Here is a 16,170-nt window from a genome sequence, read left to right on the forward strand (position 1 = left end):
GTTCTACTGCCATAGTTTATAGCAAATAGATTTGCATATACGCTTTTAATTTGAAGACACCTTCGACATTTAGCCCATGTACATTTGTTCTAGCTTTTTCTGGTTTGCCTCATACGATTGTATTTAAATAAAGCAGTGAAGTGTTTAAAATAAACATTTACTTTTAAAGCGAAATTCTACTTGATTTGCGGGTAAAATAAAAACGTAAAATATGTGTAATTAGTCTAATATGTATTCGTTTTATACGCCATACACCTTCCAGGCCACCGTAGTTCCATCTGAGGAGTTCCTGTCATGGTCGCCATGGAAAGTGTTTACCAGAGGATTATTTAATTACTTGGTTTATAAATCATATGAAATGGCAGCGGTTTTCCTGGTGACCTTGTATGAATACTCCCCATTGTTTTACATTAGTGTGGTTTCTTTGTGTTTCGTTGTTACCGCCGCCATGGTGCTGGGCTGGTAAGTGATATTTAGCCAAACTAGCTTAGCCACTGACCTGGCAACAACAGTTTGACAATGTTACATTATTTTCTCATATTACCCCCACACGTATCCCTCAGATATGGTCGATTTAAGCACATTTTCTTTAATGTCTTTAACGACTTGACCCGTGGACTATATCATCTCATCGAGAGTACCCATGACACGTATACACAATGCAATACCATAGAATCTGAAGCAGCTACAGTTGTCCATATCTGTCATGTTAGATTCTTCCCATCGCTGATGTTCACGAACATATTTTGGCCAAATGTATTCTTAGGTATGAAAGTAAGTTGTAAGATAAACGCACAGTGTTTTAAACAGTTAAAAGTACAAATTAATAAATTACATAAATATAAACTGTAAATTAGTAAAAACTAAGACTAAATATCTGTAAACTCCCTACTGCCGATTTGACTGAAAGGTGTGGCAAGACTTCATGGCAGTCTGCACATTCAATTTTAATATTCCTTGTGTACAAATCAAGGTGATAGATGAGAGGCACGGTGGACAAAAAAAATATGAATATCCAAATTCCACAATAATCTATCCAATAGTTGTAGAGATATCTTGCTTTGTGAAGTATTGGACAAGAGAGAGAGAGAGACTTAACTGAGAGTTACGTTTAATTCGAAAAACATTTTTTTCATGCCAACCAGAACAGATCACTAAAGTCAATTGGTCTGATATACAAAAAAAATAAAGAATTGTAACGGATTGTTTCTTGTGTGTACACCTCTCAGCTTTGTATTGCAGAACATACTTACTTTGTGCTATTTTTCACTTGTTGTTTACATTGTTCACTCTGCCTCCTGTCCTGCAGGTTTGGCTTTGACGTCCCAGTAATCCTTCGCAGCTCTGATGAGACAGAGTCCCTCCTACCAACCCCTGAGAAGCAAATGGTTCAGATGACCAATCCCTTCGCCCTGGACATGGGCTCTGGACCAGCATCTGTCTCTGGTGAGATAGTCATCATCAGTAATATAACACAGTAGCTGAGAAGGGTGTAGATAGTCTAGCTTTGAACTAAAATGTCTCTCTCCACCCTTAAGTGCTTCCTCCATCCAACAAGTACAATAAAGGTTTACAAGAAAACAGATATCCTTCCTAATCCGTGTCTGTTGTAGAGTTGGAAGCATTCATGTGATTATAAGAAAATCACCAAAAAAAACATGATGTTTACTATAAATATGCAGGGCTGTGTATCCTGCCTCCAAATGTCCCGGCCTTTGAGTGGTAGCTTTATCTTGTGTGGCCTGGACCATCATATCATTAGTAATTGCTCCCTTGCAGATGGTGTGTCAGTGAGGCCTTGCTGTCTGGAGCCCTGTGTCCTGAGCTGTTTCTGGGGCTGTGAGGTCAGTGCCCTGCAGGGGGCGCTGCAGGCCCACCAGCACGGCCCAAGGCTCAGCACCCCCCAATATTTCCAGGAGGCCCTGCACCTCCGCTACCACCACTGCCAGAGCTTCCAGTATCCTTTACAGCAGTGGTCCCCCAACCACCGGTCCCCCAACCACCGGTCCCCCAACCACCGGTCCGTGGGTCATTTGGTACCGGGCAGGTACAGAAAGATTGAATAAAAATTTTTTTTATTTTGAAAGGTTTTATTTTGAAAAATCACCGGATACATCTGTCTGTGCGTCTGTGTCTCTTGACACATGTCAAGACGCTTGTCTGTCACGTGATACTTTACTTTAAAAATAAAAATAAAAATAAGCCCACAAGCAACAATGAGTGGAAAACAAACATCTTTAAAGAGCTTTCTTGGAAAAGGGAAAAGACCCAATGAGGAGACATTTAAAAGACAACATCAGGAGTCCACCTGTAGCGATAAACACCTCAATACGTGTTTATCGCTACATGCGCCGCTCTGCATAATATACAGGCTCGCAAATGAGGCAATGAAGCCTTCATAACGCCGGCACCCGGCATTAAAAGAAAAGCCCTTGGAGTTGTTTTAAAGAAAAAAACATGAACAAGAAGGACATAAATAATTACTGATGGTCACCACATCAACACATGCGAGTGCACGGAGAGCGTCGTACTTAGTGACTAACCGTGTCGCTAAGGCGAAGAAACCTTTTGCTATTGGTGAAGAATTTATACCCCTATATTGGACCGGCTCGTTGAGACACAAGCTCAGGGCTCCCACTAATTCAGCGTAATGGTGACCCCCCCCAGTCCGCGAACATATTGTCTTACATGAAACCGGTCCGTGGCATAAAAAAGGTTGGGGACCGCTGCTTTACAGCACAAACGAAAACTCACACGTAATAAGGATATTAGATTGTAATAATGTGCAGGTTAAAATCACTTGTTCTGACTCACCTTCCCAAACATCTTGTAAGGCATCTTTGAGTAAAGGTATACGTGATTCATTATTATTATTATTATTATTATTATTATTATTATTATTATTATTATTATTATTATTATTATTATTATTATTATTAATAAAGTATGACATAAGGAGAGTGCTTGACGCCTAAAGCTTATAGCACATGAGAGACCTTAATTTAAAGTTACTTCAAGAAACTAATTTTCTGTAGATTTTGGTCGTTCCTGTGGACAGAAGCTGTAGTTTCAGAGCACCAGACTCCCTTTAGTAAACCTCTTTTACTGCAGCAGGGTCCTACCATCTGCCTTGCTCAGTCCTAGTTCTGGTTCTCCCATGCCTCCCTTCCCTCCAGCGGGCTCAGCAATACAGCCTGGGCCTCAAGCATCGTGGTAGTGGTTTTGGCTCCTAGTGGGGACCGGCGGAGCAAAGCTCTGGTCCTGACTTGGAGGCCTCTTCCTCACGCTCAGACTGCAGATTGAAGGCGGCAGCGAAGCCGAATCCGGGTCTGTCCGCCGTAATCAGACCCGGTGGCACCAATGACAAGCATTAAGAATAACTATAACGGAGTAGTGAGTGTCTCGTTTACTTATGTAGGTAGATAGAGGCATTGATATTCAATTGATTCACAACCAACTAAAAGTTCCACATAGTAACTTTAATATAACCTGATACCGAAACCTTATAATCGAATCATATGATCCATGAGGCTGGTTGCTCTGCGTCTTCACTGTAGCTGGAAACAATCAAAGCAGTCAATGCTATCATTTGTATCATGGTGACATAATACCTACTCATGATGAAAGAGATATATGTTTGTTTGGCTCATATACATTGTTCCTACAGTAGCTCCTGGTGTTAGCCTCTTTGACCCCACCCTCCCAGTATCGGCAGTGAAGACAGAGTGGAACACCACACACAGATTCCTGCTGACTGGGGAATCACAGATTTTGGGCTGTTGCCAAGGGAACGCTACCCTCTTGTGGCTGTGCTGACGCTGGCAGAGCCAGAAGCCAGAGACGCGTACAACATTGTGAGTATTCACATTCAGACATTTTGGGAAGTGTGCTTGTTTGTTTTTGAGTCAGTTCTAGGACATTTCGCCCAGTTTAGCACAAAGACTGAAAGCAGAGGGAATCTGCAGGCCAAAGCAAGTCAGGAGTTTGTGTGTTCTCCCGTCACACACAACATCAAGCACCCGGACCAACCCAAGATATTTTGGGGAAAAAAGGAAAATTCCCCTAAAGAAAACCCTTGGCATAGACAGGAGAGACTTTCAATAATACACTTTTAAAGAAAGTAATTATTCTGTCTCTCTTCTTTCAGGTGGCCACTGTGACAGTTATTCATGTTCCTGATGACAAATACAGCCTTTCTGCACGGGTTCTCTTTCAGTACCTTCTCACCGCACAAGGGAACATGTACGAGTTAAAGGTATGTCACATTTTGGTTCAAGCAGGTTGTTCCTGCTTTTCTCCCTAATCCACACAGTCAGGTGCTCCATATTTTAAGTACAACTGTTGCTTGTCTTTAGCAAGGTAACCACACTGTGACTTAACACTGAGCAAACTACCACACTGAGACCACATTTAGACCCGAGACTTTATCATAGTAGATATGTGATTCAAGCATGAGTTCAAACGATAACACACGACTATTACTAAATCCATCTGCAGACTGTTGTATGTTAAATGTTAGTATATCAATAATAATACCCAGGATGTAAGTGGTCAAACAGTTCATTGGAGGAGTCTACCTGAATTAAATAGCCTAAACAACACAAGTGTGATGCTGGAGAATAATTTTACACAACCTGGCAACCCAAAAGCCATTTTTATTAATGGTTTATAAATGATCTATAAAGCGTCAGTAAATCATTTATTAGCCAATACAATGCTAATAAACCCTTTATAAAGGATGACTCATCAGAAAGTGGTAGCAATACCTTTTTATAATCGGCTGATCTGAGAAGAATAACTTAAAATTGGCTCTCCAGAGTGTTTCATAGTTGATCATTTCATGATTCACTCTCTCCGCATGTTTCAACACGTGCTGCTGTGGTCTTTACGTTAATCTGACAGCATTCAGCTCAGAGATATCCCTCAAGACATTACTATGACATCACCGTCATTATGTTTGAGTAGTAATCCCTGCTAACCGTTAACATGATGTACTGTGAGAAAACCATGTGTCCTGTCTCCTGCAGCCTCTCTTCATGTCAGCTGACAGTATGGGGGTTTCTGAGCCCCCTGACTCAGAGCACAGTACCCCACCCAGTGAAGCCAACGACGGGGCCAGCAGAGTGGAGCAGAGTCCAGTGCTGGAGGAGGAGGAAGAGGAGGAGGTGGAGGAGGAGCAGGTGGAGGAGGACTGGTGGGAGAGCAGGGGCAGAGACTGTGTGGTCTGTCAGAATGCAGCAGTGAACAACGTGTTGCTGCCCTGCAGACACGCCTGCGTGTGTGACAGCTGTGTGTCACACTTCCAGCACTGCCCCATCTGCAGGGCCTTCGTCCAGGAGTCCTTCACACTGACACGGGGCCCAGCTGCAGAGCAATGACCCCGCACTGAACCAGGGAATGTTATTTCAAGAGACAACATGCATTTTTAAATTATTTTACATCAAACTTCCAAGGACAGAAACGTTCAGCTGTGTGGATCAGGGGCAGTTGTCCTGTGGTGAGCAGCAGCGGCACTGAGTGTTCTGCACCACTGAGATTTTGACCTAAATGTATCCGCCTCAAAATATTTCAATATGATTTCTGTTTGCCTTTCATTATTAGTCTCATTTAAAAATACTATAAGCATGTATCATTTTTTTTCAGCATGAATGTGCTTTCATTTACAAAGCAGATAGTATACAACATACGAGTGCTAAGCTGCCCTGTCAGCACGGAACATGTACAACTTATCACGTATATCCAGCTTTATTCACCTGAAAGCTGTAACATGTTTGTATCTACATGGCTACACTCTCAGAAACGCACATAATATTTAATGTATTCTGGTTACGTCTGTTTCCAGGTCAGAGGAACTGTGAAGGTGGGAGCTCGTGAAACATGAACTACAGTATTTGTGATGATGATGATGGTTTTAGTAGATGTCAGACTCTGAACCAAACACAGAATGATCAGCTTTGTTGTGGACAAAGGCAGAAAGCTGCATTATTTCCACTAATTTAAACCTCTGTGAAATGAGTTACATGACTCAGCTGATCGGTTTAAGATCAGAGAGCAGTTGCAAAAGATGTACATAACATTGTTATATTATATATATTCATGTACAGATTATTTATGTTTAGTCCATTTTGTGAATGTCTTGTTTTAGCATGATGGTTTGACATCGTTCGCAGGACCAGTGCAGTATTTATTGACCACAGCCAATCAATCCCTGAGCTTTAAAGTGACTCTGTAAATGAAGGTGTAAGGAATGATTAAAAACACTGAAGATTGCTTTGACATGCATGCGTTTCTGATTTTATGATTCAGGAGATCAGGGTTTGATGATCATTGTGGGTTTTTGAAGGCTCACATATATTTTACTTTCATTTGAATAGTGATGCTGGTCAGCCTGTTCAGATTATTCCATCAAATCACTGGGCAGAATGACAGAAAGGAAGTATGGATAATTAGTGTGACCCCATGACCTTTCCCCATGATACCACCGTCCAAGCTGCCGTTACATGTTTAGCTCCACTACTGGTAAGGCTTTAAGAAGCAAAGTCATCAGTGTGTTTGTTCTGTTAACACGTTTGTACAGTGGAGTGATTACTGCAGTCTCCCAGCCGAGGAGCTGCTTTTTCAGCAGACGGACGGTGGAGAAACACCATGATCCATTATCCTACAGGAACACACTAGATTTGTCCTAAGTTGCAGCATTTTGTGTTATCTTGAGATATAACGAGATTTCTGTATTTGCACTTTTCTCTGAGCTCTTCACTTTGGTTTTAAGTGGATGGGGCTCAGTGTGGGGGAAGTATGTTAGTGGGGCTGTTTGCTTATGTTGTCACTGCCATTCATATCTGATCCGGTCTGACGATGACACACAGTTGATCTGATCAAACCACTTTATTGTTTTCAAACCACTACTGATGTTTTATTTAAAATGAACAGGAATAAATAGCAAGCCCAATTGGAACTGGATTCATGTCTAAGGGAGGTGGGTTGGGTTAATAATTGCAGCTGTAAGTGTTTGTTACAGAGCTTCCAATGAGTGGGAATCTTTTTCTCTGAATTCCTTTTGCCTTCACCCCGACCCATTAAAACACTAACAGCTAGTGTTGGTCCAGTCCACTTATAATACACTGCCAGTTTATGGAAACACTCTGCAGATGCTACAGAAAGGAGAGATGATGCAACACTTTACTTAATGCGTTTATTTCTCATTACTGCTTTCAAAAGGCCGAGCTGCAGTTTACATCCACTGTGAGCACAGCTGCTGCTCGGTGAGGATGTGGTTATAATGATGGCGCTGCAGTTGCGTGTGAGAAGCTATGGATATGGTTACTGTGGCTGTACTGTGACTCCTGTTAACATTCATAGGATTTGAAAAAATAATAATTTGGAAACACATGACAGACAAAGAGTGTCGCTCTAAGCCATCAATACATTTTTAGCAGTCCCTGTTTGCAGTGTACCCATGGATGTTCAGACAAATATCACTGGCTTTTACTTTGATAGTGAAGAAAAGCTACTTTAATGTAAGACTCAGGAACAAACTTTCACACGTTTATTCAGTTTTGGACAAAGCAGTCACTGAATGTCCATCACGCTCACTTGAAGGTAATAAGATAAAAGAATGGTCATAAATTGAAAAACACAGAACTTTCAATATAATTGTATATTTTCAGAACAAAGTTATTTTATTTGTAAGTGTTAAGTGGGATGCCAGAATGATCAGCCTTTTGGATCCCGATTTGTAAACAAAAGGCGGGTCAGACTAACAAGGGGAACAGGGCTTACTGAGTGAGTCACTTTGTTGGCAACTGTGAGGACCATGTACATGTTCTACATTTGCATCCCACAAACATTAACAGACAGTTTTCCCAGGCCCTGAAGCATGGAACACAGCAAATCCATGAAAAATATCAGAAAAGGACTATGACACAGAGAGGGTTTATAAAGGCTTGTAGTCCAGCTTGGACTCGAGCTTCTTCGAATCAGCCACCTTCCGCACGGCTTTCATGAAGTCTTCCTGAGTGACGTACTCACGGTCAGCGCGGATGGCAAACAAACCTGCAAACAAACAAACACATGAATGGAGCCGTTTGTGAATAACCTGGACTGAGGAAATTAAAGTAATGATGGTACTGAATGCCCAAAGACCAACCTGCTTCTGTGCACACGTTTCTCAGGTCAGCGCCGTTGAAACCGTCTGACAGCTTCACAATGGCTTCATAATCTGAGAACAGCCAAAGGCAATCACAGTTAATGTTCTCTCATTTTAGATTTCCTTCGCTCTCCCTCCCTGATGATGTTTTGCAAACCAGCTGAATAGTCATATCATTTATTTAATAGCTTTATGGCACGTTCTTTCAAATTCAAAAGAAGCCATCATCAGCAACCTGCCAACTGGGTAATGAGGAGACAAGACAGAGTTTCAAAGAAAACTAAAGCACCGACATTTTGGATCATCACATCCAAAACAGACCAGTAAAAACCCGTCACGGTGGCTGCTGAGTCAAGTGCGACACCTAGAGGTAAGATTCAGTATCCCGGTCCAGTTGCGTGTTTGGCTTAATATCAAACTAGTTTGAACAGTGTTACATTGGCCCAACCATAGTCAAGAGGATGAGGACAAATTAAATGGAAGCAATAACTTAATTGGAATAATTTGGGGATATGCTAGGATAAGGTTCCCGGATAAGCAAAATTATAAGCAACCAGCATTAGAACTAAAACTCTGAGAGTGGAGCTTATATAACATCCGTCTACTTCTAATGAGCATGTAGGAGTATAACTGACAAGGGGAGTCAGATGATGTAAGCATGTTCTGCACACAACAGTCTCATCAAGGTACTGCTCACTAACCTATTTCTCCGTGCTTGGTGATGGGACTAGCGTGGATCTTGAGGATATCCAGACGAGCCTGTTCATTGGGCAGCTCGATGTCTGAAGAGCAGAAGAGGACATTAGTTTTGCTGTGTGTGGTAGGAGACGTAACACAGATGGACAGGAACAGAGATCTTACGGATTTTACGGTCCAGTCTGCCGGGCCGCAGCAGGGCGGGGTCCAGAGTGTCAGGTCTGTTGGTGGCCATGATCATCTTGACTCTGTGCAGTGTGTCGAAGCCGTCCATCTGGTTCAGCAGCTGAGAGGACACACGGGACACATGAAGTAACTCACTGCTTTTAATGTTAGTTACACCACAGCTGTGTTTTGGGACACTTCAGTGAATCATTTACCTCCATCAAAGTCCTCTGGATCTCTCTGTCAGCAGAAGTGCCCTCAGAGAAACGACGGCCACCTACAGGAAACCACACACAAACGTGACAGAATATACAGTGAGGATTCAGAATCACAAGGGGCGGAAGGTCCTAAGACCAGAGGGGAGGATCTAAACCACTGTATTGATTGTAAAGCTCCTTTTTCTACTAAAATGCTAAAGCCCTGGGACAAAAACCAAACCAGATCCTCAGCATCACTCACCGATGGCATCAATCTCATCCATAAAGATGATGCAAGGCTGGTGGTCCCTGGCATAGTTGAACATCTCTCTGATCAGCCTGGCGCTCTCACCAATGTACTTGTCCACAATAGAGCTGGACACCACCTGCAGCACACACACAAACATCAGCTGACTGACTGCAGTGCAGTGAGGCAGTAAACCCTCACATTGGCACAGACACTCACTTTGAGGAAGTTACAGTCCAGCTGACTGGCCACTGCTCTGGCCAGAAGAGTCTTCCCAGTGCCTGTTACAGAAGAAATCTCTCATCAATATACACAACTTCTAATATAATAGTTGTATCAGAATCATGTCATGTAACACATAATATAAACTATACACAAATAAAATTAGATTCACAAATGTTTTAGTGTCTTAGAAACAAATACCTGCCCAAACATCTTTTTGTACTCAAATGTGCAGTGCATGCATGGATGTTGTTGATCTGCAGCCTTATAAAGACAGGTGTATTCTCACTGAACTACTGACCTGGAGGCCCGTAGAGCAGGCAGCCTTTAGGGGGGATGATCCCCACTCTCTGGAAGAGCTCAGGGTTGGTCAGAGGCAGCTCAATCACCTGCCACACAATAACAGCAGCATTGTTTTTGACTCAGATGAAAAATAAGTTCAAGATGTATCATCTGGTCTTAATGCCTTTCCCTTCTAAAACGGAATCTCTCCAATAATACATTTTAAAAAAGACTGTCCTGCATGATTATATTTCTGATTAAGTGTTGACGCTTTATTGTACCTCTCTCAGCTCTCGGATCTGTTCAGACAAGCCTCCAATCTCAGAGTAGGAGACGCTGCCAGGGTCCTCGTGTGACATGTTGTAGACCAGAGGGTCCACCTCTCTGGGCAGGTACCTTTGAAAGAACAGGAAACACACCCATCACCACATTGTTCTTGGCTTTCTCGTCATCTAACCACAATGCACTTCAATCTTTTGTGGCACAATTATAGTTAGAGGGTGTAGCAGTACACTAAATCCATGGTTTAGTACATACTGCATTCTTGGAGTATGTACGTTGTGGCAAGGTAAACTTACAAATGTTAACACTAAAGTGGTTCAGAAGCTGCAATTATTTCTGCATGATGATGATGATGATGAGGCTCACAAACATTTGCAAGTGCTCAAAAAGTAACTTGCACAAAGATAAGCCAGTATAACTTTGTACACTTTTCTGTAATGTTTGTGGTGGATCATCTCACTTTTGCTAACATCATAAAATATAAACACCCCATTATAAAACAAACCTTTTTCCTTTAGGAAAAAAAAAAGCATGGGCACTATTTCAAAATGCCACAGATGTAATGAGTGTGTGTCATCAGCTTCTAATGAAATTGATCAGGAATGCGTCCGGATCTGGGTGGCTTACAACATCAGCTGAATAATTTCCTGGAGGGAAACCCTGACTTGAATGAAAAATAATTATGGCAAGAGCAGTCAGAGCAGATGCTCGATCTCCATGTTCGCTACAACCAATTGCGGTGGCACATCTGCTGTGATAAACAATCATTTGGTGATGATTATTCATCCGTCCTGTGAAAATCTGCAGCAAGACACCGTTTGAATGCTGTGTGTAGAAGTGATGAGTACATGCAGCCTACCTCATAATAGTGAGTGTAGTCATGTCCAAAGCCACTCTGGTGCCCGGCTTCAGCTGTGACTTGTCCAACTGGGATGAAAAATATCATCGATTAATGTTCATATTCTAAACAATTAGGTCAAAGATGAGTGAGACTACAATGTGTTGGTACATTTGGAACTTTCAAACACTTTGATTTGTAAAAATAAATAAATCTTATAAAACATAAATAAGTAGACAAAACAATATGTATGTAAATATGAACAGGTGTGCCAGATAAGTAATTTTTTGGATCGGCCAAAAACAGAGATACTAATAATAATAACATTGATTCCAAATTCATATAAAAATCCAATGTTGCATGAAGTAATATTGCTGATTTACAACATTGCCCACAATGGACTAATACAACCTTACAAGTTAGGAGTACTCCACTGATTTAGCATTGCACTCCTTCAGTTCAACATGTCGGACTTACGGTGGAGTTTAAAACAAAAAAGGTCTTTAAATCTTTTCAGCAGAACCAGAGATCTCGTCATCATTGTTCCATTCATTCCTTTTCCTTCTAAAAACCTGGCGCCAACAGCAAGTGGCCTCACTTGAGAACATTTATCAGACTTCAACAAGCTCCATTGGGGACACTTAATGTTTTATACAATTCAAATGCAGCATTACTCCCCAACACCTGGGAACAGACATTAAAGCTGACTGCACTAAACTTCATGAACATTTTTCTAAGTGTTATGCACTTTTGCCAGTTACATAATTAATAAATTATGAATAATTGTTTTGACCCATTTCATTTATGAAATACAGTTGACCTTTAAAAACAGGTCAAAGTAATTACTTTCACCTGATCTGGTTATTTCCGATGATCCTAACATAGCTTATTACAGTTTCTGAACCTGTGAGTCCGGACAAATATATGCAGGTACATTTGCAATATATTCATTTTTGTACGACATAAATCTATCAGTCTCCTGATAATAGGATATGCTGCAATTAAATCGGCATAACAATGGGCGAAACCCTAATATAAGAAGATAATACATTACAAGATGCTTGACACATTTGTATCTGTTCAGCACATACCTGTCTGCGGCATCCAACCACATATCTGGGGCCGTTGGTGGCCTTGACAATGACTGGAATTAAACAAAAAACACATTAGCGTCACATGTCTGAGCTAATCACAGGTTGGCAAGTGTCACAGTCACAGGTTGTCGTTAGTAATTCTTCATTGATTTCCATGTTTCAAGAGGGCACGTCTTAATATGAGTCTTCCACAGAGCAGTTGCAAGAGAAGCGAGTGGAGGACAAAGAGAGGACAGCAATATTTTGTTGAGACTGTGCTGGACAAAGTCTGATTTGTTAACCTAAAATGATCTGAGTCATCATTTAATGGCTGTTAAAATGAGGACTGAAGTGCTGGCCAGGGTTTTGTGAGCATGTCCTGCATCCTTTTCCTACCGATTGAGAACCAAGGTACTTTGCGTATGTAGGCCTGTAGCCTTATAGTAGCTGCTACAGCCATTAGAATCAGTGGTGATTAAATCCCCTAGACCTGAAATCCTTTTGCCGTTACTACCTGTGCTGTCACACTTGTAAATGTGGGATATCTGCCAATAAACTTACATTTCTCCTCCGTCAGCTGTTTGAGAACTTCTCCAACAATCTGCAGGGAAAGAGGCACAGATGAAGTTAGAATAAACAACTTCAGATTCTTAAACAGAATGCTGGCTTCTGAAAATTGCTAGCAAAAGTGACTATTACTATTTTACAGTAATCTATAATTGTTTAATAAGTAATGCTGGACACATGTTCCCCCATTCATTCTTTTTTGACCATCAGCTGATGGCAGCTAATGTTTGGCAGATTATCTAAACAGAGTGCTGCAAAGATTTGTACTAAAACACGTAAATGAGCATTTGAAGGTCGTTGGTTAACAAAAGCCCAAATACCCCACTTGTAAATGTTTAAGCTTTTACGTGTCCTAAAAAAAGAACTAACAAGTGGCTAAATGAGACAACCAGTCCACCTTTAGGTTAGTGGTGGGGACGGGAGTTATGAGACTATGGTGTAGTTTGTTTACAGCTTACCGTTTTACTTCTGGCAAATTAATTTACACCTCAAAAATCATCAGCTAATTTTGTACTTTAATCCAAAATCCAAGGGAAACTCCCATTGACTTTCTGTTGAGGGAACCATTGCGATGCTAACTTCCGTGGTTGGCCTACAAAAACATGTCATCCCTGCATCACTCTATTGTCATATCCTTATTATTTGGTACTCCTAAAATAATATATACTGTCAAAGCAGTAGCATGAGGTTGTATGAATAGTAATGGCTTTTACTTGTTGGCACATATGTGTACATACATAATGGTTAATAATAGATTCTAGGGAGAATTTCAATGAGATCGAACTACTGAGTATTTTACAACACCTTGACTTGCCAAAAGCATCAAAGCACAAACTGATTCTCTGAAAGGTGCTGAGCAAAACTTAAGAAGCACGGTGGTACATTTGGGTTTCTCTTTTTTGCCATTAAATAGAATATCAATGATGATTTAATCAATTCCATTAAGGGAATATATATATATATATATATATATATATATATATATATATATATATATATATATATATATATGTCATGTTAGTGAATATCTATTCTTAGGACCCAAATGTTCGCCTTCCATGAATGTATGAAAAATCCCTCATATTGAGAAGATTCAAAGTATGCAAGTGCCTGTAATTGTATAGTCTACTGTTGCAGCCACTTTTAGTAATCCAGTGAGACCCAAAACGCTTAAATGTTAATAAATTGCAGACAATATTCTTACCTGACCAACACTTTGAAGAGCCTTCAGGTCATTTTCTGATTTCTCATATTGTTTAGTTTGTTCTCTCAGCTGTTCCCTCACTAGAAAACAAACAAGAGGGACAGCCATAATGTATTGTTTCTGGTTTTCGTTATCGAACACAAACACACAGCCAAAAATGAAATGGTTTGTTACAGGTAAGGATGGAAGCTCACACTGTCAAACAAACATGCTAAGGTTAGTTAATGTAAGTTGACGTTAGCTGGTCAAAGTTAGCTTGACGTAAAACTCTTGATAAAGTGAACAGATACGACACAAATACAATGTGTATATCAAGGAAATGGCCAAACAAGCTAAGGTTAACTGAACTTCAGAAGGTAGCCTGTTTACTGTTCGGCAGAGCTCTAACGTTACAGTGGTTTGTCTACTACCCCTAAGCTAAGATAGCAATGCTTAGCGTTAACCGGTTTAGCATTACTTCCATTCATTTTCTATGAGGATGCTAACTGCATGACAAAGCACTAGCTAGCTGGCCAGCTAGCTGATGCTAGTCAGCATCACACAATACTATCTATCTATTAAAAACAAACAAGATGTTTTCTGACACACATCATCCAAACTAAATAGCCTCTTACATTCTTTTAACCGCCCGTCAATTTCTTTATGTTCGAGTAATTTTTTCCTGTAGTCTTGCAGCGCTTTCTCCCTGGTGTCCGCCATGATGCCCCACTGAATGATGGGAAACTGCAGCGTCACTACAGTGTTTTGCTGGCAGCGGCCGCCCCCGCTCTGCTATCTGCAGCTGAAAGGACAACAAGTCTAATGTGTGATATACAATCATTATCTTCCCAAATTAATCACAGATAGCTTTTTAACGGCAAGAATTTGTTTTCAACTTGTCCTGCAGATGTTATGACATAATGCACCCAGGGATACTCTTTAAAACGAATGTCCTGCCAGTAGGGGCGTTACATCTACATACAATAACAACCAGAATGAAACAATATTGTTGTTCCCACAGAAAATTATTAATTGGTGTGTTCTCTTTAATATATATATATATATATATATATTAATATTTCTTATATTACATCCTTGTTAATTGCATTATAGACATTAACATAAGTCTACAACTTTGTGTGTCAGGTATGGATGGTAAAGTTTTCAGTAATCACCTGTGGGGAAGTAGTAGCCTATGTTGACATGTTGACTATGTTGGCAGTGACAAAAAGTAACTAAATAGGCAACATTTACTAAAGTACTGTACCTTGAGTTTCTGTGTGGAACATTTTGAGTTGAGAGTTTCTGATTAATCTGCATGATTTCCTGTGATTTCGTCTGGTTCGGAGCGGTGGCACCGTTGACGAGCATTAAGAATAACTAAAGAAATCTTCCCGCTGATGATCTTGTTTACTTATGTCAGTCATACAGAGGCTTCAGTAGGGCATTCATTTGAGATTTCATACCATATCATTGGTTTCATACCAGTTACAAGTTCCACACAGTAACTTTAAGTATAATTTTGAAGTACTTTTACTTCTATTGTGTATTTATATTTTATGCAATGCCATACTTCTACACAAGGGAAATATTAGATTTTTTTAACTCAACTACATTTGTTTGAAAACTGTATTTATGTGACCAAATACTTTCAGATAGGTAGATTCAGATTAGCAAAATATAATTAACAAAGTAATTTTTCCCACGTGTTGCCACAACAGCTTTGAAAATTGTACCAGTATTATAGATTGCTTTGAAGTATTAATTGAAAAACCAAAGGGCATTAGAGCAAGGGTGGCCAGCCAGTCAGAGGTTAAGAGCCAAAAATGTTACTATGTTACTGCAAAGAGCCACCTCATACACACAGTCACAGATGCGCACCCCTCCCCCTCTCCTTCTCTCTTTTGTTCTCAGCCTTTCTCTGTGCTCAGACAAAAATTAAAATCTAAAACTTTACACACACACACACACACACACACACACACACACACACACACACACACAGCTCTGCTCTGCTCAGACAGATTTATTGGAAATGTCACACACCATAATATTGACAGAAATTGAATTAAACCTCTCCTACCAGTATTCAGAGGCCAGTTATTATCAACAATGAACATTGTGTGCACTCTCACACACAAACTCTTAGTAAAAAGAAAATGGATAAATTGTTTTTTCTTCCTATGCATGTTGCTTCTTTAAATTAGTGGGACTTCTGACATTCCTTGCCTCGAACAATCCTCCTCAAATCTGGCTTGTATTCCGTTGTGGT

At 40.5% G+C, this 16,170-nt stretch overlaps 2 protein-coding genes across 2 annotated transcripts; one reads left to right on the plus strand and one right to left on the minus strand.

The window, feature by feature from the left end:
• The first annotated feature begins 247 nt into the window (after positions 1-247).
• Positions 248-6,271, plus strand: cgrrf1 (cell growth regulator with ring finger domain 1). Its single transcript, XM_029425304.1, has 6 exons — positions 248-462; positions 1,310-1,446; positions 1,780-1,957; positions 3,707-3,854; positions 4,148-4,255; positions 5,028-6,271. The coding sequence occupies exons 1-6, from the start codon at positions 359-361 to the stop codon at positions 5,376-5,378; spliced, it is 1,026 nt and encodes a 341-aa protein (XP_029281164.1). The 5' UTR covers positions 248-358; the 3' UTR covers positions 5,379-6,271.
• Positions 6,272-7,531: 1,260 nt separating this feature from the next.
• Positions 7,532-14,687, minus strand: psmc6 (proteasome 26S subunit, ATPase 6). The gene is made up of 14 exons (XM_029425674.1): positions 14,534-14,687; positions 13,920-13,999; positions 12,710-12,749; positions 12,167-12,219; positions 11,097-11,164; positions 10,237-10,351; positions 9,975-10,062; positions 9,671-9,732; positions 9,467-9,590; positions 9,223-9,284; positions 9,008-9,128; positions 8,848-8,928; positions 8,147-8,218; positions 7,532-8,052 (listed from the first exon to the last, which is right to left on the minus strand). The coding sequence occupies exons 1-14, from the start codon at positions 14,616-14,618 to the stop codon at positions 7,934-7,936; spliced, it is 1,170 nt and encodes a 389-aa protein (XP_029281534.1). The 5' UTR covers positions 14,619-14,687; the 3' UTR covers positions 7,532-7,933.
• Positions 14,688-16,170: the final 1,483 nt, after the last annotated feature.

The sequence above is a fragment of the Cottoperca gobio genome, chromosome 24 (genome assembly GCF_900634415.1).
Source record: "Cottoperca gobio chromosome 24, fCotGob3.1, whole genome shotgun sequence".
Taxonomy (NCBI): Eukaryota; Metazoa; Chordata; class Actinopteri; order Perciformes; family Bovichtidae; genus Cottoperca; species Cottoperca gobio.

Coding starts and splice junctions, on each gene's coding strand:
- psmc6 (XM_029425674.1), bottom strand. CDS start 14,618: ATGGCGGACACCAGGGAGAAAGCGCTGCAAGACTACAGGAAAAAATTA. Junction 12,220..12,709: donor ACAGCTGACGGAGGAGAAAT/GTAAGTTTATTG, acceptor GTTTAATTCCAG/TCATTGTCAAGGCCACCAAC. Junction 11,165..12,166: donor TGGTTGGATGCCGCAGACAG/GTATGTGCTGAA, acceptor TTTTCATCCCAG/TTGGACAAGTCACAGCTGAA.
- cgrrf1 (XM_029425304.1), top strand. CDS start 359: ATGGCAGCGGTTTTCCTGGTGACCTTGTATGAATACTCCCCATTGTTT. Junction 1,958..3,706: donor CACCACTGCCAGAGCTTCCA/GTATCCTTTACA, acceptor CCACCCTCCCAG/TATCGGCAGTGAAGACAGAG. Junction 3,855..4,147: donor CCAGAGACGCGTACAACATT/GTGAGTATTCAC, acceptor CTCTTCTTTCAG/GTGGCCACTGTGACAGTTAT.